The 25,277-nt window shown below is 40.3% G+C and overlaps 2 protein-coding genes across 2 annotated transcripts in view; both read right to left on the bottom strand.

The window, feature by feature from the left end:
• The window catches only part of LOC106708431, a 70,510-nt gene that overhangs the window by 5,032 nt on the left and 40,201 nt on the right, over positions 1-25,277 (bottom strand). The gene's annotated exons all lie outside the window — the stretch shown is intronic.
• Positions 995-6,462, bottom strand: LOC106708432 (interferon regulatory factor 2-binding protein 1). The gene is made up of 4 exons (XM_014499938.2): positions 5,594-6,462; positions 2,431-2,688; positions 1,679-1,905; positions 995-1,274 (listed from the first exon to the last, which is right to left on the bottom strand). Exons 1-4 carry the CDS (start codon positions 6,258-6,260, stop codon positions 1,149-1,151), a joined length of 1,278 nt encoding a protein of 425 aa, XP_014355424.1. The 5' UTR covers positions 6,261-6,462; the 3' UTR covers positions 995-1,148.

Here is a 25,277-nt window from a genome sequence, read left to right as displayed (position 1 = left end):
CAAAAATCCACATGTAAAATAAAGTAAAATATCGGAAAACATCAAACTTAATTATACATATTTCTTGTTTTAAATACAAAATTATTAAAATAGACTGACATCTGTTCAAGAACTCATCAGTTTTTATATGATACAACCTTAAAAAATATTCCTTGAATATTCTTTACTCGTTATTAAATTTTAGAAATGGCTAAAATGCGCAGGCGACCGTCTCTGATAGCCTTCGAAATTGACACACACACTACAAACTGTTTAACATTATGACATACATAATATGATAATTATAAGGATAATTCCACTTTATACAAATATAGCAGCGAGTTTTAAGAGTTCCTATAACGGCCGCGTTGCTCGCGGATCTGACAATTTGACAATTCACAAAATGACTAGGCTCGCCCCTGACACTAAAGCGGTCGCAACACTGAAGTGAGCGAGCGCCGGACTTTGTCGGTTCTGACGCAGTAACGGAACTCGAGCCACTCTCAAATATTCACACTACTTGTATAAAAAACTTCACACGATGCTCCTCAATAAATACAAATATACAAGGGTCTTAGTCTGTACATGGAGCGATGTGTGTCCTACCCCCTTCCTCCCCCTACCTCACAATTACATCCTACCTCGCCACAAACTCGGACGAGACATAAGAATCACATAAATAAATGCCAAGTTCACTACGGTACGGGACCTACAGGTAACTGAGAGATGGCATCAGAAGAAGCTCCGCGCGAGGCGGTCGCGTCCCACGTAAAAGATCTATGTAAAATCTTCCAAAACGGATATGTACTATATTCAGAATATTGCGAGGACCGCCGGGGCCGCGGTCACCGCGCCTGGCGCCTGGCACCTAGCGCCTAGCGCCTTGCGGGGCGCAGAAAACTAACAAAATCAACGTGTCCATGAACGCTGAACACGGTTCTTACTAAATCGACTATTTACAAAGTTATATACACATCGGTCGTGCCGTGTCGGTCGGGCCGGACGAGGCCGGGGGCCGCGAGGCCGGGGGCCGAAAGGCCGCAAGGACCCAGGGTCCGGGGGCCGAAGGCGCGGGCGTGCGCCGGCGCAGCTGGGCCCGGGGGCCGTTCTCCTCCCGCTGCTCACAGCGCGAGGGACAAGAGGTAAAGACGGAAGGCGGCAGCGCTTCCCTAGGTCTCCCGCTCCTTCTTGGGTTTGAACTCCTCTCCCAGTATCGTGGCGATCTCACCCTGCATGAACGCCCACGGCACCGTCGAGTTCGCAAGCGGGCACTTCTCCCCGCTCGGGCAGTACACCTGCAACACACAGATACATTGTCTTTAACTATTCTTATACCTCAACAATATTAAATCAAAATGACAAACACATAAAGAGCGAGCTTCGCACAGAAGGCGTTGAAGGAAATTGTCGCAAGTGTTGTCGTATCACCGCGCCGGTGTCGTGATCGTGTAACACAGTGAACGACTTTGTTATTGCCTTGTCGTGAGATTTACTACTTCATATAACATCATTGTACAAAACTCGCTCGTAAGGTTGACAAATTTAATGGAGACTACATATAACGATTTACAAATATTTAAAAGCAATTCAAAAACTGCTAAGACCGATTATAGATATCGTAATTTTTTTAAGTAGATGGACAATAAGTATTCTCCATTAATATGAAGACAGAATTGGCAGCAGAGAGCGGTGTACTAACCTCGGAGCCCTGCTGGCGCTTGATGGAGTCCCGCGAGCAAGGGAAGCAGAACTTGTGGTGCGGCTGACTGGGGCACTGCACGAAGTGTGTGTCCTCGAGCCGCTCCTGGCAGAGCGTGCACTTGAGCAGCGGCGCCGGCGGGTCCGCGTCCGCCGCCTCGCTGGACGACACCGACGTCGTCGAGGAGACATGCCGCGACCCCGACGACCGCCGCCCGCCGTTCGAGCCTGCACCAAACCAGCCGTTAGCATCCAGCGGGCAGCGCAAGCGTTCTGCTCTGCTCGCATAATGTACATTCTACGGGCCCTTGCCACCTTTACTTACTGACCACTTCTTTTAACTACTTATATTTGCCAATGGATTCCAGTTACATCAGAGTACGAGTGTAAAGGTGGCAAGGCTAGCGAGCAGCGCGGTGGCGCAGCGGTCGTCGGCGGCCGGACGAGGCGCGCTCCGATCGGTACGAAACTCGGCACACACAACCCGCTGCGCGTCCCACAACCCATCCGTTTATCACACAAACTTCTCTCTTCCGATTTTTATTATTCACACGGTTTTTGAGAAAATCAAACTAGCAATATTTCTTGTTTTACGTATGCTTACATAGTTCTTAACAAGAAATCGTTAAAAAGAGTTGTCACATTCATTCGCAAATTATGAATAACCGAAACATGAAACTACTGAAGTATTGGTGTTGCCGCGCTTGATAACGCTGAGCCCTGCTGTTACTGGGCATCGAGGCGGGTGCTCACCTGAGGAATTGGGCGAGTGCTGGCTGGAGCGGCTGTTGGAGCGCTGGGGCGGCGGCTGTGGGGGGGAGCCACCGGCGGAGCGCGGACTGCCCGGCGGCAGCGTGTCCGCCACGGACATGAGCGCAGCCATTGGAGAGGGTCCACCGGCTGGCGGAGAGGCGGCGGCGCGGCCTAGAGGGGAGCCGCCGGCGCCGTTACTGAGCGCAGCGCTGGTCGCGCCGCCTACGCCTCCGACGCCGCCCACACTGCTTGTATAGCCTGAAACACCTTACATGCTCACTACGTATGCCATGCAAATCATTGTAATCCACAGAGTTGTTATGTTACATAGAAGCATCATTTGTCACAGAATTAATGGAATCATTATAATAGAATGTTATAGAGGCAAACTCTTTTCAGGATCGAACCGAACCGAACTTAACACCATGACCGACAACGTTTAGTGAATCTGCATACAAATAGGCGGGAAACAACTTTTCCTTTATTTATTCCTTTTTTCTACGATTTTTTTATGACGCTGTTCAAATTAAACGCACGCAGCGACATGATGTCACCGAAGGATATACAACACATACATCAAATATTTTTGATGACGGAACAGTTACTTCTGTTACAAGTACAAAATTTAAACAAACGATCCTTTGTTAAACTGACTCTGAATTTACATACCATAATAATGGTAGAGAATAGTGTAACGAGGCAATGTAAACAATAAATAAATGGCACTTAAGCACGCTTGGTGTTACAAGGGAAAATTTAAATATAATTAGTATCCAAACAAAAAAACTACTGTATTACAAATAATATAATATAAAACGACGCATATATAATTTGATGACTCAACTCCGTTTCTGTTTGTTCTGTTAATGATTTCCGAAGCTTATACGTTCTAATATACATATTTGTAGCATCGCGTCGCCGTCGTCGCCGGTTCCGCTGCGTGTATCGGAACGGACTCGGAGTCACAATGACACATCGCATGCGGCATGCGGCGGGCGGCGGGCGGAGGTGCAGCGGGCGATAGTAAACACGTACACGCATCGCACACGCACACATTGTGGTACAACTTGCGTTCGTTGTGCGCTTACGTTGCGAGCGAGCGTGTGTCACCGCAGCGCCACCAGACGCGGCGCGACGTTGCCGTTCTGCCCGCGACCCGCGACCCGCGATCATCTCGTCAACATTCGGGATACGACCACGACCGACTTCCTTCATGTTAAATACCGACTACAATTAAACTCGACAATAACATTAATAAGGCAATAGCTACATTGGAAACAACTAAACATCGGCTGTAGCGACAAAAATCGCAAATGCCAGCTAAACGACACATATCAAAAATATTTTCGGTCCATATCCAGTTTTCACTACGTACAATATTTTTTAATGTTGACATTTCAGATTAGTTTTGTAGTTTTTATTATCCGCTCACCTTGATTTTAGCTCTATTGTTCTGATAATTACAAAAACGTGTTCACATAGTATAAGTTGTTAGTATTTCGAATGTAAACAATTCAGACTATTCTTAGACAAACAGAAAAAATAATATTACAACAGATATAAAAAGGGCGGGAGCGAGTGTCTGTCGTCCGATGGCAGCCCATATGGCAGCGGTGACGTCACGCGGTGACCTTTTTGGCCGCGGCTCCCCGCACGCCAGCGGAATGTGGTCGCGCGAGTCCACGGAGCGTAGGCAGCCGGTGTATTTTTTCGCCCGGTCCTACCTACATACGTCGCGCGCGAATGTCGTCACGCGCTGTTGCCACACCGCACCTCACCGCGCCGCGCTGAGTGTCGTCGTGGGTGTCGGTGTATTAGTGCGTAGCGGCGTGTCGGTGTGCGAGAGGCCGCCAGCGGCAACGCGGGCTCGCTTTCGAGAACGCTTAACCGGTCGAACCGGTTTCGTATTTATGGACGGAGTGTAAATGCACCTACCTAGATATCGAGCCTCGGACTCGACCGCTTGCGCAAATCGACCGCCGCGCCGTTCGTTGGACACGTACGCGGTCGCCTATCGCGGTTTATCGCAAGCACGCGTCACTCCCAATCGCTATTTTTACAATGTTAACCCACATTCTTATTGGTAAACAACGGCATTTCTGCTGCGTTGCATCATGTCACACTGTGTACAATTACCGTATGAGTAATAGATTGGTATATTATCAATATTGTACGAGTTCTAGCAAATTCATTTCTGTCTACAACTATTTTAATAAATATTGACAGGGCCAGTACTTTTCTATACCATATATAAAATGGTTTCAGTGACTAAAAAGATAAATAGATAATGATAGAGAGGAAACTAGCACAATAGTCAAATGTAATTCTTATTTACTAATGTGCCACATTATGATAGAGGGAAAGTCTTATCTAGACCACGCAGTCATAGAAATAAAGACTGGCTTGGGCAAGATTAAGTTCTGTACAATATAAAATAATATAAACATAAATTGATCATTTTCATAAAATTTATTAAGTAATTCAGAATGCATCAAATTCCTATTATATGAGCAAGCTTAACGTTTACTAAAGTACTTAGAAAGGTACTTAATGTCCCAAAAATTTTACTGTATTACTAAAAAAAAACAGTTAGATTGTTCACTTAATCATGTGTTTTCACCCTTTGATTACTGGTGATTGGTATTATGGACGTCAACGTTACGAAAGAACATCGAAAAAATTTAGTACGGTTGCGAAAAATGAGTTGATTTTAGCAATTACGCCTCATTAATTCAAAGAATCCTCTTTATCTATTACTACATTTCTTTTTATTCAGTAATTTCGTAAATAATAGATAACTTATTGGTATTACGGCGTTACTAACAACATAACATTCGTTTTAGTGGTAGTCGTAATTTTCAACGAATACATGTCATCGTTGTTGGCACACAATTAATCGATCCTAAATCGTTAAATTCGGCTCAGCCGACTACAATGGAATGGACATTTATTTTCCGAGAAGAATATTACCTTATCTCTCGGGCAATAAATAAATACAAGACCGTATTGTTGTATTAATCATAATATAATGGACCATAGCCTCCGAGAAATAATGAAGCACTCATTCTTCTCCAAATAAAGGTTCAAAGTATAAAGAAATAGAAACATGTATTTACAAAATCAGACATTTTAGTTCGTGATAAGGGGAAAGGAATTTTCTTACCGTTGGTTTTGAAGGAAGTGGCGTCGAAAGAAGGCGTGCGCAGAGGGTGCTTTTCCTGTTTGAAGACGCGGTCGGGCGCGAAGGGCGCCGCCAGAGACACGGCCGGTAGCGACTCGCCGCGCGTTAGCGGCGGCCGCGCGTGCTCCTCCAGCAGCCGCTTCGTCGGCTCGTGGTGCGACTGGTGCTCGTCCTCCTCCAGCGGTCGCTTTAGCGTCAGTCCGGGTGCGAGTCGCGCCCCGCCGTGTGGAAGATGGTGTGCGGTTAAATGTGTCAGCCGTCGGCCCTCGTGCTCCTCGCGTCGACTGCCGTATTCAGCTAAGAGTCCTGCGCTGGGCGTGGGACGCGTGTGATGGAGCGGGAACCCGGCTGTGGGCGCATGGTGTGCGGGTTGAGCCGGCTGGCCGCGGCCGGTCGTTTCGCCGCCGTTCTGATGCGCCTCGAGTGGCGCTCGGTGCGCACCTTTCGTGTGTGTCGGGCCTCTGCCCTCTTGAAAGCCGTGCGCTCGCTTCAGCTGGCGGGCGGTATCGAGGACGACTTCGATACGATCCGCGCCCTCATAGTTGACGCAGCCGCGACACACCGCCTCCGAGAATTCGTGCAGCATAGCCCACGGCATGCGCGGCAAGTCGCACAGGTAGCAATGCTGTCTCTTCTGCATCACCGACATCTCGCCGGCCGTCGAGCGGAACGGGAGAGATCGGTTTTCTTCGTTACTTCTGTAAATTGTCACTGATTACTCGTACTTGCCACGAGAGACACTATCACCATGGTACACGCAAACACCAGTTTCACATTCGTATCCGTGTAGGGAGACGTTGCGCTACGTGTGAATCGCGCGGTGGCCGAACGGAGACTGATTGCGGGCGGCGGGCTCCGGGCGGGGCGGGCCGCTATCGAGCGGTGACGTCAGCGCGCGCAGGACGCGCCGTTAGCCGCGCCCGCCGCCGCGCGCCCCGCGCTGGCCCGCGCTGGCCCGCGATACGTGCCGCCGACCGCCCATCGGGCCTGTGCACTCATATCACCCAACTACCCGTCATTTACTTCTTTCAGAGTTCCAATCCGAACAGAATTCTGAGTTTTACGACTACCCAGTATATTAAATAGGCAGGTAGGATAGGTAAAGAAGAGTTTAATGGCAAAGTTAATGAATGATGTTTTCATTAGCAATAAGTATCAGTTAAAAAGTCATTTCACAGAATTGTTTTTTTTTTTTAAATATATAAGGAGTCTGTCCTGTCTGTCCATTATTGTTATCTGTATTTAAATTGTAAGTAAAATAATAAAAACATATTTAATGATTAATATTATGTCTAGTAAAATCATGTCCAAGCGGGAGAAAAAACTAGCGGTCGAGGTAAAATGAGTTCGTAAACAAAAAGTGATTCAGCAATCGATAACAATTCCAATACGTTCGAGGGCGCTTATTATAGTTTGTTGGTGTTTTACTGTCGTGTTGATGTCAGTGCGGCGGCGTTGCGAACTGCGCTGCACTGTCAACTCGATGATTTCACGATCAATAATTACGACGTAACTGTGCGCCGATTGCCTGCCGGAGTGAATCATGAAGTCTCAGCACATCCCAACAACGCCTCGATTCCGCTAACAGAGCCGACATTATTCAACGAAAGTAAACAGCTGCCTTCGTAGAATAACAATTAGCGCTAACGCGTATAACCGACGCGCTCGATGCATTAAATTTCAATCTATTCTCGCGCGGTTTCCTTTCTGGCTGCATTCTGAATTATTATTACAGCAACGCGGTCGGATCCGGCTGTCGGCGGGAGCGGGGTGCGGTGCGGGGAGGTGGCAACCCGTACGACGGCCATCTTGAGACATGACGTCACGTGACGAGTCAGCCGCGCGGCGCGGCAACGCCGCTTGCCGCCATGCATGTCAGTTCAGTTTGTGTTGTTGTTTTGTGCTTTGATTTTTAATAATGAAGACCCATCAGTTTTTGTAAGCGCCCGAGCCCGGGAATCGGGAAGAACAGTTACGTGGGCAGGTAAACGTGGTGAATGACGAATCAATCGCGTTTCTCAACATAAATTTAGCCGGAGTTACTTTGCCATCTGTATGTACAGACGTCGAATATTTCACAATACAGTTTATCAGAATTTCTTATCCACTTGCATTCACACACACTTAGGTACACGGCCCAATAAAGATGCTAACGGCATATTTTAGATAAGAAAAGTAAGCCTTTTATCTGAAACATACAATAGCGGACAAAACCTATCTTGAAATAGTACGGGTGATAATGCTAAAACTAGTCCTTACTATATATTGCTAATTATTGACTTTTTATAATTTTACATAGTCTCAAAAAATTTAATAAGTGAGGCTATAGGTATATAACGTTTTTGATTACAAATCTGTGAACATCCGTAAGGAATCTTTGAATTGAAAGTAAAGAAATAGGCATATCTGTTACCATTATTGATTGATAAATGAGCACTGAGCGCTTAATGCTAAAAAAAAATGCGGTTTAAGACACAACAGATGAATATCAAAATGTTATCTAATATTCAATGTTATATTAAGTGAAACTTTTACTTCGTAAAAAAGTAAATTCAATTTCTAGAAGCTTAAAACAATGACTTAAACAAAGTTTTCGTTGTTGGATTAAAAGGTAAATTTTCGTCTTATTAAATTTAATTTTACGTGTTATCTGCTACGTTGCTTGCGATAATTATAGGGAAATTTGAATTGTCATTCCAATCGTCTATTGACCTGGTAACATCATAAGTAGCCTTATTATGTACCTATTTGTATGTGAATCAAAAAGGTTTTTAACGGTAATGTACACCTGAGATCGTCGGGTAAGCAGCTGGAGGGGATGTGGCGGGAATCGATCGCGAGGCGCCAAGCCCCGCCAGATCACAATCGATGTGAAAGTTGTATACAACATTCCTACATCCTGTATGATTTGAACACAGCAGCTGTTACTTTAAAAAAATGTATCTATAGACAATAGATTTAATTTTGTAAGATGTTCATAAAGAGATGATGAAATCGAATCGATGGTGACAAAAGAAGAGGAAGAATTGGATGAATTGCGTGAAACAGGACATGCGTAAGAAGGGAGTGAATTCAGATATGACGGCTGATAGAAATATATGGAAGAGTACCACATATTGTGTCGACTGTGCATAAGGACTGCCGGGACAAGGGCAGGTTGATAATAATGTTCATAAAGTTACATTCCGTGTGTGTCCGTGTCCGCATTCAAAATTATCATATTAAAAATGTAATATTTAAAAGTTTACTGAGGTAAAATCATTCAACAACATCGATAGCAAGTGACGTTGTCGAAGTAACACATGTAAACAAAACTGACATATGTATGTTTACGCGAGTGGATGACAGAAATGTTTGTTATTTCATAATGTGTAAAGAAAATTGCACGCGAGTTGATAAGGGAGGTTGAGGTTGAGTGGTCGCGCTTCCCTCCCCCGCCTCCTCCTACCCCTCCCACTCCACGGATCTCATCAGCCCTCGTTTAAAATAAAAACTTGCTTGTGATAATAATTTACTACTTGTACGTATATACATCTCTGGCAGCTTCAGAAATCTGTACGGTATCGAGGCGAGGCAGAATGCGCCATAACGTCCCCTATACATTCCCAAAGTATTGATTTTGCACAGCCGCCGTGAAGGGGGCGGGCGGAGATTTCGCTCCTCTGTTCTTTGCTTTTCACAAATCCATCACCTACTGTAGTATTTGTATTATTGTGTGGGAGTTTCATCGTTAAAATGGATAAGCTAAGATTCACGCCAACTTTCTGTTTAATTCCTACTCATTAAGGGAGTCTGGATAGGGTTGCCAGGTCGCCAAACCTACTAGCCGGACAGACCAGCCAGTTTGGGTAGAAAGGTCGGACACCCTATATTATTTACGATTTTGTCTCAGTATTAATAGGTACACTCTCGTTTGGGAAATGTAAAAAGCCTAACAAAAACTGTTTATTTTGGCCGGACACGCAACCAAAAAGCCTACCTATGTACGGCTTCATCCGCACGCCTGGCAACGCTAAGTCTGGAAGACCGAGACGCTAAATGAGTGACGCAGTACATGAAGTTATTTTATGTTTTGTTAACTGCTTTAAAATTGTTGCTCAGTCGTTAATAAAAACATCTTGTAAGATTCAGTCCTTGATTTAGAAATGTAACAAGACGAGACTAACTAAAACAAAAGTTACGTTGCAGTTATAGCGAACATTGGCCGTAGTCATCCAGACTGGTGAAAATGTTACCCAGACTGGTGAAATACTGCACGTATCCACAGCTTTGGGGAGTTGGTCATAGTGGTGAGGGGCCGCGACGCCGTGGACTATCGACCGCGAGAGTCGCGCAAGCGCGGCAAGTTGCGGCACGTGCGCGTGTTTGTTTACGCGGCCGCGTGTGGCAAGCAGCGCCGCACACAAACACGCCCATGTTTCTGCATTGTTCTCTTACCACTGCAGATCATAACATAAAATGTACTTTGCTGTACACAAAAGATGCTCACCGTAGTATTCTGGCGTGTTATTGTAAGTTGATAGCCACAACTGATCGCAGTTCCTCAGCTCACCAAACTATAAAATCCTTATTACTTGGTCATCGCAAAGCCGCTATATTTGTTTTAACATCTATACGTGTTTACTGTTCAATAACTTTTCCAGGAGTTATGATAATTTTTTGGCATTCGGTGGCATTACCTCGGACGGAACGGAAGCGACCTCTGCTGCTCGCCGCTGACCTCATGGTAGGAAGGATAAAGGATGGATTGGTATGCACGTTACTCACTCGTTTATGTCATGTACCAGGTCACTCAGAAAGTATTGCGAAAAAAAGTTTTTATGTATGTGAGACTGGTCTGTTATAATTTATTTAAAAATATGATTAGTTATAAGTAAAAATAGGTACGTTCTAAATTCAAAACTACCCTACACATTTTCTGCGAGCTTATTAAAATTACCGTGTCTCATTGAAAAATGGATTTGCGTCGAGAACATTTTCGCGCTATGATTTTTTACGATTTTAAATGTCGCCTGAAACCGGACGAATCGTACGATAGACTTCAAATGGTATTATTGGATGAAGGCCCTTCTAAGGCAACCGTGTATCGTTGATATAATGAAATTAAGCGAGGTCGACTAACTTTGGGGGATGAAGAAAGAAGTGGTCGCCCTTTGACGGCTGTTACGGAAGGAGACGTGCTAGCACTGAAAAATTTGGTCCAAGACAATAGACGAATTACATATCAAGAGATTCAGCATATACTGCAGATTGGATCAGGAAGCCTTAACGAGTTTCTACACGTGCATCTACGGGTGCAGAGCATAGTTTCACGAAGGGTGCCGCACAACCTCACCGATGTTCAAAAGCAGGCAAGGGTGGATTGGTGCCATGATATGATAGACAAATTTGAAGCAGGCTAGTCTCGGCGTGTTTACGACATCGTTAAAAGTGATGAATCCTGGATTTATCAATTCGATCCAGAAACAAAGCGCCAGTCGACGGTTAGGGTGTTTCAAAACGAATCGACGCCTACCAAAGTAAAGCGACCTAGAAGCGGAGGGAAGATTTTGATCGTGAATTTTTTCAAATTGACTGGCTACTTGGTGTCAATTCCTTTACGAAACCAAAGAACCATTTACGCCGAATGGTATACTACCAAATACTTGGCAGAAGTTTTCTCTGCTGTGAGCAACAAGCAACCAAACACAGGTCTCCGCGCGCTACTGCTCCACCGCGATAATGCGCCCGCCCACACCGCAATCAAAATGAGGGACTTCCTAGACAGCACACCGGTCAAACTCCTGGGTTACCCTTCTTACAGCCCTAACTTAGCACCGTGTGACTTCTTCTTATTCTCAAAAATAAAAAATCAACTCAAAGGGATTCAATTTTCGTCGCCGGATGATGCGCTCTCAGCGTTGGAGCAGGCTGTAAACGAGGTGTCTGCGGCGGACTGGAAAAAGTGTTTCGAAAACTGGTTCAGACGCATGAAACTTTGTATAGAGGCTAGTGAAGAGTCCTTTGAAAAGATGTAATAAAAATATATTTACCTATAGAACAATTTTTTTTAGAGTCGCAAAACTTTCTGAGTGTCCCACGTATAACGAGTACACTCACGGATAAAAGTAATATAAAATTTTCCTTTTTGATAACGAAAAAGAATGTTTGATAGTTTTTAATACCATTTAGGTTTTAAAAAGTATTTTTAAGCTACGAATAGACTACGACAGAAATTGCGACATTTATATCTGTACTATTTTCAATTGTACGGATAAGTCGAGAGACTCGTTTTCATACAGAGACACTTCGATGTATGTATTTATAACTAGAAGGTGGGAAACCAGCAAGCATCCACTAGATAACACAGACGAAGTGACGAATATTCAAATTAACATATTTTCCTTCATATGTACTTCATACGTAATATTCAAGAATAATAAATAGAAAATAATCTGATTCGAACGCGGCTTCGACGAGGTACCATACCCAGGATAGATATGAAGGTAGTTCACATTTGTATCAAACACCAATACAATACCCAATAATGTAACAAAACCTTTTACGCTATTAAATCCACACCCACGTTATTCCATTAGAGTTAATTATACGGGTGCAAATTGAAATGTATATTTATGAATGTAAGAATGTCTATGTTAGAGAAATAGCGATCTGAAAGTGGACATTTAAAATATATTTGTACTTTGACTACGATTAATAATGTTCATATAGATACTTGCGAAAGGTATAATATTGATTATATAAAAAAAACAAAACAAATAGCGATGTAACGTTATAAAATAAAAGATAGGAATTTTGTACAGAGCACTACAGTCAAATAAATCAATAGTAAATTCAATCGGATGTATCGAACGGGTGCGAGTTGGAATGAGGTAGAAAAACAGTTGAACGAAATGAGCTGGCGTCCGCCACTGCCGAAAGCATTTGTGACCCCCTTTGACGATTCACCCTTGAAATACAACACATAGCTCGCGTTACAACAGTCTTATAGTACGTTACATCACCCCTATACATTTTATTGGGCCCGCGGGACGACGGAGGGGGCGGGGTATTGATTTGTGACGTCACCCGCCGCCGCGCCGAGCGTTTCGGGCCGCGAGCACTAATGTGTCGGCAGGGGTCTACAATATGTGCTGTTTTAACAAGAAAAGCTTTACGGTGCATTGTTCTGTATGAAAAGGACGTTTAAATTTAAGTACGATTGCTTTAACGTTTGCAGAAACAGAAAATATTTGCCAGCTTCCAGTACTACTTCTGCCTTTGTCTTTCACGACCATTAGCATTACGAGTACAACCAATTCCAACAAAAAAGAAGTTTAAAAGTGATTGATTAATTAATACATTTAAAGGCAAATTTAAAGCACAATTGTATTAATATTGATAATCATAATTTCGTGCGATAACTATCATTATTATCGTATTTTTTTTCTCAAAATGATTTATATCACTAGGTGTCGCCCGCAACTCCGTCCGCGCGGAATGTGTTCTTCCATAGTCTGGTTCAACATCTATACCAAATATCATAAAGATCCATGCAGCCGATCTGGAGATACCGTGTAACAAACATCCATACATCTAAACATTCGAATTTATAATTATTAGTAAAATATTATTATTTATTTTATGTTTTATTTTATGCTGGCTACTTGAAACACAGGACAAAAATAATTTGAGACTAGAAGAAAGAGATACCACACTTTCCAGAATGAATTAAATATTATGTTAATAACATATTTATGAGTTATTTAAACACTGACCAGGGTTTACAAGAAATTGGTTATAACTGAAAGTACTACATTATCTAGACATTTCACTCGCTATTGTTTTCTTTAACAAAGACGGGTTAAAGGTTTATAAATGTTGAGGCGATAATTTGCATTATACATTATAAATTTCCAGTAAATTAAACCGATACCCAGAAATAGCGACCTTAAGAAATGATCCTTTATCTGCTCCAAATGTATGTAACAATCATATATTTCGGCAATGTAAAGCAATAGTAAAAAAGAGCGGTTTTATCACGTCATTTTCTAGACCTATCGTAACGTTGTCGTGCCGTTTGGCTCAGACGATGCAGCTCGAGGTGACGTGATCCCTTAGGGCTATCGATCCAGGCAGGCGCGGAGGGAGTGCGCCTGCGCGTCCCTATCGATCTGCGTCGGGACGCCAATTGCGCGCCAACAGACAGACGCCTTCTACACAAACATATCTACGATGTTTAATACCACTCCAGAATTTATAAATCCAGTAATGATAAGCACCGAATATGCATGAATTTATGTGTTTATCGTCAATCATAGATCCATAAATGTCAACGACCTACTAGATAATAAGCCCAAAAAGACGATAGATTACTCATGTCAATGCTTAGCAATTTTACCTAGTTTTTCAACAAGAGGTGTTGAAAGCAAAGACTAACATTGACAGATGACGGAAGCATATTAACGAAACAACGCATACGCATAATCTATACATTTTTGTTCATTGCCTTTTTGTGAGTGCCAATAAAATACATACAGTTAATAACTGCAAAGAGTTTATTTCACAACGAGTAACAACCGCATCACGAGATGTGAGATTTGCATAGTCAGTAAACCTGGAATTGTATGGTACAATACACTAATGGTAATATTGATGTATGTATCTAGTTATTAATTTTGAAAGGGTAACCAGATGTGAACAAGCTGAAAACAAAGACAATATACGTAGATAACACTTTCTACGTCCGTGTCTGATATCGTCCGTTGTGAGCTGCTCTATGTATACGACACTGAGTTCTTACTCATCTTATGAATATAGCCGACTCGACTATTTATTTACAAGAATGACGCGACGCAGCTGAGTAAATCCACACTACATTTCGTCCGATTCATCATTTATTGGAACTTATGAAATATATTTTATACTAGCTTTTACACGCGACTATGTCCGAGTGGAATTGAAAAAAAATCTAGTAATAAATATACAGCGTATTTTACACAATGATAATGTAACTTTCTAACGGCAAATTACAAACAACAATAATAATCTTTCATCTTTATAACATTGGTGTATTTATAAAATACTAGCTTTTATCCGCGACTCCGTTTGCGCGGAATAAAAAATAGAAAACGGGGTAAAAATTATCCTATGTCCTTTTCCTGGTTCTAAGCTACCTGCCCACCAATTTTCAGTCAAATCGATTCAGCCGTTCTTGAGTTATAAATGGCGTAACTAACACAACTTTCTTTTATATATATAGATATAACCAAAGAGTACAATTACTACGGGCCTCGAATAATAGGTTAGTAAGAAAAGACTAGGAGAGCAGGAGAGAACAGCTATGTGGGCTGTATATAGCTAGATATTTGGGTAACAGAAATATAAATACACGCTTATATACTAAGAGATCATGGATCTTTGTCATACCATCTATTAGTTATGCAATAGTAAATGCTGTGTTCTTTGTCCTTGTAATAACAAGGAATGTTTAACGTATAAGTGATTTGTATTCGTTACTTATGGTCTTCGTCTGACCACAACTACCTATATATGACAATTGTCTGTCACAAGCTATGTATTCTCTTATTTTTTGAATGCCTTATAATGCCACATAACTTAGAGGTTATTAAGAACCCGAAATCCTTCAACATCTATGTTCAATAAATAAAAAATACTTGTATTGTTATACTTAATTTCTACTTAATATTTATCCCTTTTAACAAGAGCTAAAGATTTAGGAGTAACAGTACTAAGGCATAATACGTTGGCTTTTATAAGATCATTAAAAGGGCATTACCTAAATAATTTTAATATTTCCATTTAAGTGGTTTAGGAGCGAGTGTTAACGGGCTTGTGCGTAATCCTTACTGAGAAACGTGATTAGCGCACAATGAGGGTTCATGGTCCTCGGTGACACGACATTCCAGTCCGTCTACTTAACTCTACGTCTTTCAACATTTAAAAAGTGAGAATAAGCATTAGCGCATATCTTACGAATTTAGATGGCACAGTTCGTGTTAGGTACTGATCAAAGCTCTTAAGTACTTTAAATATTTTTAAATCTAAAGAAAATATCTTTAATTCAGTACATGAACTGTAATTTTAAAGAACAATTAACTGGTAAAGCATCTTCATGTCGAATAAATGGGACGTGCAGAGAATGCAGGGTGTGTGGGTGCTGCGGCCCCGTAGCCGGGATCAATATCCGCGCCCGCGGGATCCTTGGCCCGGTTCCACCTGACCCGGTCCGCGATACGCCGCTGCTGACACCCGCCCTAATATACCCGACCCAGCACTAATATATTGTATGCCTCATTGAGTTACCTTCATACAAACATCGTGTCTAACATGATACGATTACAGTCCTTAAACGATTTTCGGTAAAAGTATAATCATGTTTAATAATTTATGGAATTACTTATTCCATCAAACGTACGTCATTGCAATTCTTGGAAGTCCTATGCTAAGGCTACATTATCACGCGAAGATTTGTCTTGAGTTGTCGCAATAAGTACTTCGTGTACATCTCCGTCGAAAAGCTTCGTCAAATCACAAAAACTTTACTACGTCACGATAATTTAAAGTGTCTCTTTTTATAAAATGGAACTGGGGGTTGCATCTGGGGGTGCATCTTTATTATCTGAACAAAATGGTCGATGCTATCCATACACTAAATCGGATTGAAGTACTTTTATATGATTCAAGTTTGTTGAATATTGTCACTTTAGAATTTCAGTACATGTTTGTCGGAAAACTAAATTATAAATGTCATTCATTACGATTTCTCGCGTATTGTGATTCTTTAGTTTCCTTATTTTAATTGCAATTAATTTACCAAACATTTCTTATTCATCATTGAAGCTGTTTTTAATGTTCTGTAAAGATTCTTGCATTTGTTTAATTTCAGGAGGTAGATTGTCTCTTCTTGGCTTTTTCCTAACATTTGATATCGACCTTTCTTCTATTAAACTTCTATGAATTATTTTCTGTGTATCATTTTCTTCATGAAACTGAAAAAGAAATTACAGCATATGTCTGTTAGTGACCAAGGTAGAACGAATTGTTTGGCGAGACATCGCAAATTTTCGCATTATTGCGATTGTGTAACCGTAGCAAAATGAGACATTGTGCTGATGTGCGTTCCCTTTTCTTTTGCACTTGACACCACAGATTAGTAGGTGGTTTGTAGGCAGAACATTGTTTGTTAAATTCCTTTGTGAGGACGACAGCCTAGATACACAGTTCATTCAAGTCACTTTACGTACAGGGGATATTCTTTCTTCTTCACTTTTGTAATAGATTTGTGAGTAGAATAAACAGATAGATCCAGATAGGTAAAAAGACGTTAACTTTCACAGTCAAAAATAGACCATTTTCGTATTTAAATTTAAACAAAGACAACAAAACCGTTGACCGCGTTTGATGACGCCACCTGCTAATTAGAAAGCAGGTGGTAAGGATTCTTATCTACATTTATATTTCTTAACTATTTTCGTTTTTTTTTAATGAAAAAACTATAACGATTTAGTTGAAATTTGATTGGATATATGATATATCTAACTAAATCTACACTAAGCGCCTCTTTTAGTGATCTCGAAGTATAAGAGCGGCAGTAAGAGATGAAGGGTGGTAGTTGGACAGAGTATTAATCTGGTTACTAGCAGGACTTGCGGTGCGCAGCCGGTCCGACAGGTTTGCGCGGCCCGACTGGTTAGGCGAGGTCAGGCCGCCGGCCGTGCCTTACGACTACTTTAAATATTTTACTACTTGTATCTTCTACAAATCGTTATATGTACCAGTTTTTAGCCCCATCATTTGTTACTAAGTATAAAATTTTACTCATTGTAACCCTTTCTGCTATCAATAATATTATTTTTCGCTTGATATTTACTCGCTATTCGAAAAGGAATGTTCGGAACTTACATCTTACTGGTGTTATTAATTGGAAATGTTTTGATGGATGGATGATTGTTACAGGGTATCTCCAGAACGGCTTCATGGATCTGGATGAAATTTGGTACAGATGTAGAACATTACACTTGTGTCAAAAAGAATGCCGCAAATTAATTTCATGCATCAACTGCAACCGTCTTGAGTGTTTTCTACACGAGAATACTTAGTTTACAATCATCTGCTTCATTGTACAAAAATTCAATCGGTTCTTTTTATAAGGTCGAAAATTGACTAAAGCTGACATTATAACACAAACATAGCAACGCAGCTCAGAGCTTAGCAACAAAGATTTGTTTGAAACATTGCAAGCAAAGCATCAAAACTTGCTACGGCTCTGGAGAGTCGATACTGCGCCGGGAACCAAGCCCTCTCCCTGCGCCTCCCGCGGGATCGATAGCGACTCTCGACCTGGCCGCCTCATCCTTGGCCCGTTTCCCCGCCTCGGCACACCCCGCTTCTCACAACACCACACAAGAAACTTGTTTACTAAATAAACTACAAAATTTATATTAACACGGAGTTCAAACCACTTTCTATGACGTTATGATACTGAAGATAAAACGTATCCTGTTTTGATACAAATAATAAGTACCAGGAAGGTAAATATTTTTACAAAACAAGAAAACAAGGAAAATTAATAGTATTATGACAAATATTGTATTTACAAAAACACCGTTTGATTAGCTAATTGATTTCAATCATAAATGAATCATGATGAGATTATAAAAAGCAACTTGGAACTTAGTTAACAAAGGAAGCCTGCATCGGTTACTGCGTGCACCGAAGTGGTAACAAAAACAAGTATGACTTTAGGTAGTGCGGTTTGCCTGCTCTGCGGTCGTGTTGTGTTGGCCATACCTAACCACGCGCAGGAAATTCTCCGTGGATGTAATTAGTGCGCGCGTGACCGTTTGACGCTGACTTGTTGTGGTTTACAACAATGATTATTTACTTATTAATGTACTAAATTCATGTACATTTGTGTAGGTTTTCTCATTAAAACTGAGGACACGGATCTGCAAATGCTCTATGGGAAAAATATCATGTCCAAGTAAAATAATAAAGTCAAAATTACAAAAGATGATTTTACCAGGAAAATACTGATTGCCGGATTGGTTAAAGTGTCGATATGAAATTATCTACACTTTGGGTAAAGATACAATACTAGTAGATCGTAGATACCCCGGTATCGTCATGTTTGCTAAAGAATGGCACGCTGATAGAGACGTTTAAGGGTCGGTAGACAGCGCGCCTAGTGTCGCCTAGCTGGTTCAGTGGATGTATTAAACTTGGGGAAAATGTTTCACGGAAATCCTAAACGTATCACGGATGCTTTTAACGAAAGAATTTTATAATATTTCTGAGTTATATATAATATCTAAATGTGCGTGATAAGCCTTCGTAGAACTCGTGTTATCCAGTCAGCTTGTGTATCAGCAAACACTGGGACATTGATAGTCGTATCAAGTACTGTCTGTTTGTCCAGGTGCGGCGCAGAAGGTCACACAAATATGTGCCGCAAAGATTCCTTCAATCTATTTGCGAATTCCATTAAACCGTTTTCCTTAAATATGCATTCAAGTAGTTTTTGACAAAGTGATATTTACGAAAATAGGAAAAACCAGGGCAGGGGTCAATACAGGTGTCCGCTTGTCACCTTGAACATAAAAAACTCAAATGGTACACTTCAAATACAGATATGAATATATTCTAAAGGTGAAGTTATATTATTTGTCGACAGTCACCACTAACTTGGAGTGGCTCCGAGGTGATCACGTACGCTGATGATGATAATTTTTCGTCAATATGAAAAATAATTGTATGGTCTGAAATGATCGATTCATCCGGAGAAATAATACTTTACCAAAAAGCGTAGATTTTATTAACTAAAACAATTGACATAATTAAATCTAATCACATCGATTGAACAAAGAAAGAACCTTTAATAGAAAACAATAAAATATATTTGTTTAATAACAAATTTTTCCTTATTCGACAAATTGTTGTAGTTGACTCCGGTTTACAATTCTTACTTATCACTATGTTTATAAACTCTCTGAAAATATTTCGCCACTTGGAGAATAGCTGATAAGGCTCTCATATTGGCGGGAACTTTATTATGTACATTGAATTTAATAACTTATTATTATATAATTTTAACAGTTATTTCTTTATAGTTTACATAACTCCTGTTAATCGTATCTTCTTTTTATTCTCTTAGACCAATTGTTTCCTTGTTAATGCGTAGTCTTAAAGAATTGCTTGGAATTTTGCTAAAAATTTCAGATGAAAAACTTAATACTTGGCAAACAATTAGAAATATAATTAGATTATGTCCATACAAAACTATTTTGTATTACACTTGTATAATTTGGCTATACATTATATTGATCTGGGGTGTATCTATCCATTACATATTGGTTTTACCTGCCTGTTAACTACTATCAGCGGGGAACTTCCACAAGCCATAATCATACGGATCTCTGTACCACTCCTCAATGTTTGCAATAAATTTCATTTTAAATGAAGGTAATTTAAATAAGTCCTTGAAATGATACAAAGATTATCATGTACATTTGGCGTGTCTATAAATTAAGTGGATGATTTCAAAGTACAAAGTGAGTAGGAATTTACTAATCTACCGTGTTCCATCTTTTGACCACTACTTAACATCAGATGAGATCAAATGATCAAAAACCCTTCGCAAATAATTACAAAATCTCAATTTCAAATTGTTTGTGTCCAAAAAAAAAGATCGTCGTCTAATATAGTAATGCTAGAGTTTCTTATGGTACAGTAGATGTATGACGAGTGGACAACGTGTAGACACGACACGTCGCACTCGCATGCCACAAACTGATAAGCATTATCACAGCCGCTGACGTCACCAAAGCAAACTGTCAACTTAATGATAAATTGTTTAATGTGACAAATGACGAAATATTTAATGAAAGACATCGTGTTGCATTTTTAATGATAAGAATTTATGTTATGTTGAAACGTTTAGGCCTGGTACATACAGATAAGGGTCATAAAGTATGTATGTAGAAAAGTAAGAAATAATATGAGTATCTTCGTAAAGAAACTCTATGCAGAAGTATCCATCCATTCGACCTCGTTACGCCCATTGCTGGGCATAGGCCTCCCATAAAGATCGATGATCGGTCCTGTGCAACCCGCATCCAGGATACTCCCGCAACCTATGCTGAAAATTAATATCCAACTTTTAAAATCTCGGCGTATATCGAAAAAATATGAATCTAAGATTTATATTGCCTTGTTTAGGAAGAGTGTTAATCCTACTGCTGTGACCAACTATCACCTTTATTATTGCTGGTCAATTGCGACATTCGTTCAATATTGACAAGCTTTATGAATTTCCATTTATAGTAACAATCGATATGACGAGATAAGACCAAAAACATTGTAATTTAGCTGATATCTCGCAGATATACCGACTTAATTGGATGACCCCGGCGACAACGCAAACAGTTTTAACTTGGTATTTGATTTTGAATCTTATTGCCTTTTACTAGAATTTATGTTTAAACGAAAATGTTTTGGGGATTTTGATACTATAATTTAGATAACCGTAGCAAGTGATTGTATATGTGTATTACGTATATTATAATTTATTATATAAATAACAAATATTACATAAAATATGTTTCGGTAACATAATGTATGTATATTTAAAGTTACCTTTAATGCTTTTTTTTTATAAGAGAAGGGGGCAAACGAGCGGCGGGAACACCAATGTGATCATCGACGCCTATGGACATCCGCAACACTATGAGAATTGCAGATGTGTTGCCGGCCTTTAAGAAAGATATACGCTCGCTTCTTGAAGGACCCTAAGTCGTACTGGCTTGGAAATACCGCCGAGGACAGACCATTCCACAACGCGGCCATGCGCGGCAAAAAATTTCGCGAGAACCGTACTGTTGTGGAATGCCAGCCATCCAGATGGTATGGATGGTACCTGGTGTAAAAAAAAATGTAAAAGAAAACAAACGTTCTAATCTTAGTAAGTGAGTTATAATAAGCTGTAGCAAGCAACTCCGTCCGCGCGGAACTAAAAAACATTTAATAAGTAGTCTATGTGTTCTTCCAGACTATGATCTACGTCTATGGCAACTTTCATCGAGATCCGTTGAGCCGTTCTGGAGATACCTTCTAACAAACATACATCCATCCATCCAAACATTCGCATTTATAATATTAGTAAGAAGTAAGATGTTATTTACCACGATTAAAACATATTCACGATTTTTGAAGACTGGGACTTTTAAATGAACATGAAATATTTTGTTCATAGGAGATAAATGTTACTGATCAGATCAAAATTTAATTTAAAAAAAAAATTTAAACATAAAAAGTAAAGAAAAAAGATTATTATTAAAACATTTAGCTTAAACCTTATAAAGTATTTATCAAAAGATGATAAAATCAAGTAATTAGTTGAAAGACGCAAATGATTGCTGCGCGATAAATAGTCAGTGTATCGACTAGTGTTTGCCGGCAACTTCACCGCAATACCGATCGTGATAAGATTACCACTTGCGTCAATGCAGCTCACCGACATCTCTTATCACAACCCTCGCATGTCATAGACCTTTATGTGGAGCAATTTTATTGTCATAATCTGATAGAATGCATCGATATGTCGCCCACCACGTGATTTGAATTACGATCATTGTGATATCATTGAAAATTCTAGTGAAATTGATATAAGCTGTTTGAAATGCAAGCAGTAAATCTACAGGTATATTTTAAACAATATGAACGCATGACAAAGAGGTCATAATTTAAATTATTTGCTTTCCTAAACATTATTAAATGTTTTGGAATTGGCTTTTAACAAAGACTACGTCAGAGCGAAATTAAGAAAAATGTAGGAATAAATATAGTCCATGTTAATCAGTGAAAATGGAGGTTCTTAATGACAAAAGACTTTAATCAATTTAAATTTTGAAATCCAGTGGTTTTTCAGTTTATTCGTTATTCGTAGTCGTCGTAGTTGATATTGGCACCATATCGCGTAATAACTATATCTATGACTACATTTTCCTAGAAATAAGACACCAATACAGTTTTAATGTTGAAAATCTGACTAACAACTGTTGCACTATGGTTATTCCTAAGTGATTGTGTCCAGTACAGAAATAGTATTACCCGCCAGTGTGAACTGTGCGAGCTTCAGTTACTTATGCAACGCGCGTCGTCCGCGACAGGCGACAGCACAACGAGGCGCACGACGACGCGCCGGACAATCAGACAGTGGGACAAATGTCAAGGTGAATGTGAAAGGAAGCGCGTCGCCGCCGCGTCCGGCGCCATCTTGTGCGGCCATCTTGCGCGGCGCGCGACTGCATTGATTTAGACCACGCCACACGATCTATTCTGTCTGCGAGTGCGCTTCATTCACCATGGTCTACATCATCTAACTAAATAAATCTAAGTACTTTGATAATATAGCTACAAACTTATCTGTAAGTTTATTTCGAATTTTTTTTGTTTTTTGTTGACTCACTGAATGGTTAGTCAGCATTAACACATTTATTTTCGATTGGGTAAACTATTATTGCATTCGATTAAATATTAAAGCGGCTATGAATTTATCAGCTCATAGAGGGACAGACAAAAAATAATAATAAAACTTTTGTATAACCCTTGTAATAACATTGCAATTACGATCTTTAATAAACTTAAGCAATTTTAAATCCTAGTAAAAGAGGGATCCTATGAACCAAAATGAAATAATTGAACTGAATGAATCGACTGACGTGGAGTTGGCAAGGTGAGCTGTACGTACCCGTCCCCTCCTCACCCCTTCCATCGCTATCAAATGGGTAATAACCGCAATTATACAAACACGCAGCCGTCGCGAAGGTCACGATTAATAGCTTTGTCCGTTAAAGAAAACCTATTCGTAACGATTACGTCAAAGTTGCGTAAGCTCTCGAGTCGCCGGACTCGGTGATACCGAATGCCGTTACAAATTACCATTTTAAACATAATAAAACACGATTCGCTTCCCTTTGCATATGAAACGCTCATTTAGAAATTTTCCATACGTAAAAATTAGTAAAAAAAAAAATATCGCTATTTAGACGAGATGAAGCAAGTTAATAATATCGAGGAGTATCTTAATACAAGTCAAAATAACGGAAAGCTAGTAAGGAAAAAAGGTTGCCTTATGTATTTTTAAAATGTAAAAGAAGCAAAATAAGAATGCTGACGGAGATTCAATCATTGTGTATACAATGGTTAGAAAAATTCAAGATTTTTATCACAATTTTCCCAAAAAGAGAAGGAAAAGAAAGATGGGAATTGATGAAATTAGATCATCATTTATTAAAATAATATTTTTTGGAAACAAGAAAAAAGCAAAAGGATGTTGAAAGGAAGTTTTAATTCATTTAAAAGTAAGATTAACAGTTGCAGAATCATATTGTGAACGACAGTTTGTCACAATGTGATTCAGCAAACTAACAGCAACATATTCGAGACATAGAGACGAGCGCCGAGTCCGCCACGCGCATGCGCGCTACTTACCGATTTCATTTTGTGAGCTGCTTTGAGAGGTGCGCTGCTTTATCTTGCACGAAATACGTTTAAATTTAAATAACAATCTTCTGAAAAATAGTTATTAGATTTTGTGATTTTAAATATGTTTCAGTTTAATAAATTTATTGGAATCAGTAACAAGAACTTAATTATAACCAAAAGGGACAGAAGGGACAACAATTAAGCAAACGCCAATTGTTCCTAAGGTACTTGTTGATGCTACCCCACTTGATTTGAAAATGTATAAGGCACGGCTCTCATCTCCATCAACGTCTCGATTACGATCCAGATCTGTCCGCCAGAGATCGAATCAGAATGTGCCGCAGCATCGCCGGCCGCAGTTTCTGCTTGAGCGATAGCGATACAGCAAACATTTAACGCGATAGTTTCAATAAAAATTGTTCAAGTACCGCTCACTCGCTCGTGCAACACTTTGTAACATTTCTATAACGGATTTGATTTCGAAGATAATTTAAAGACTACTTATAATCTTCGCGTGCAGGGAGCGTGACAGCCGGTCAGAATGTCGGTGCAATTAGCCGCCGAAACATTTCTCGCGGTTATATCTGTGAGGAACAATAGCATAATTAGTGACAAATATGTTCCCAACAACGAGGACTCAGCGCAACGAACTCCTCTATTGTTTGCTAAATCTAACTCTCTGATAAAGAACGGTTTTAGTTGAAATTAAGTATTGACACGAAATCTTCACGATTTTGATTTAGATACGGCCAGAATGTGAAATCGTTTAAGTGAAATTAATTTCATACCACAGCGGATGTTTATTCTTTCTATCGACAAAGTATATAAATGATACTTAGTTCGAGATGTGGTTTATCAAATTCTCTTCTTCTAAACTCTAAATGGAAATAAAACTAACCGATCCTGACCATTTCATTATAACAAATCCGGATGAATCGGGACAGTGATCAATCATTTCTAACTTCGCCTCTGCGATTTACTCACTTAAAGAAATAGTCGACATGCCCGAGTGCCGGCCGAGCGGAGCGGAGCGGTGCGGGGCCCGTGCGAAAGTTCCCACACTCCGCGTGCATTAGCACTTTCCCAGGGCAAGGTGTGAGGCAACGACCGCCCAGGGTGGGACCTTTGTTTCGTCATCTCAGCTAGAACTCGAGACTAGATAAATATCTGAAGTATATTC

This window comes from Papilio machaon, chromosome 14, assembly GCF_912999745.1.
Source record: "Papilio machaon chromosome 14, ilPapMach1.1, whole genome shotgun sequence".
Lineage (NCBI taxonomy): Eukaryota > Metazoa > Arthropoda > Insecta > Lepidoptera > Papilionidae > Papilio > Papilio machaon.
Note: the sequence above shows the minus strand (reverse complement) of the source record. Positions and strands in the feature narration are given on the sequence as shown.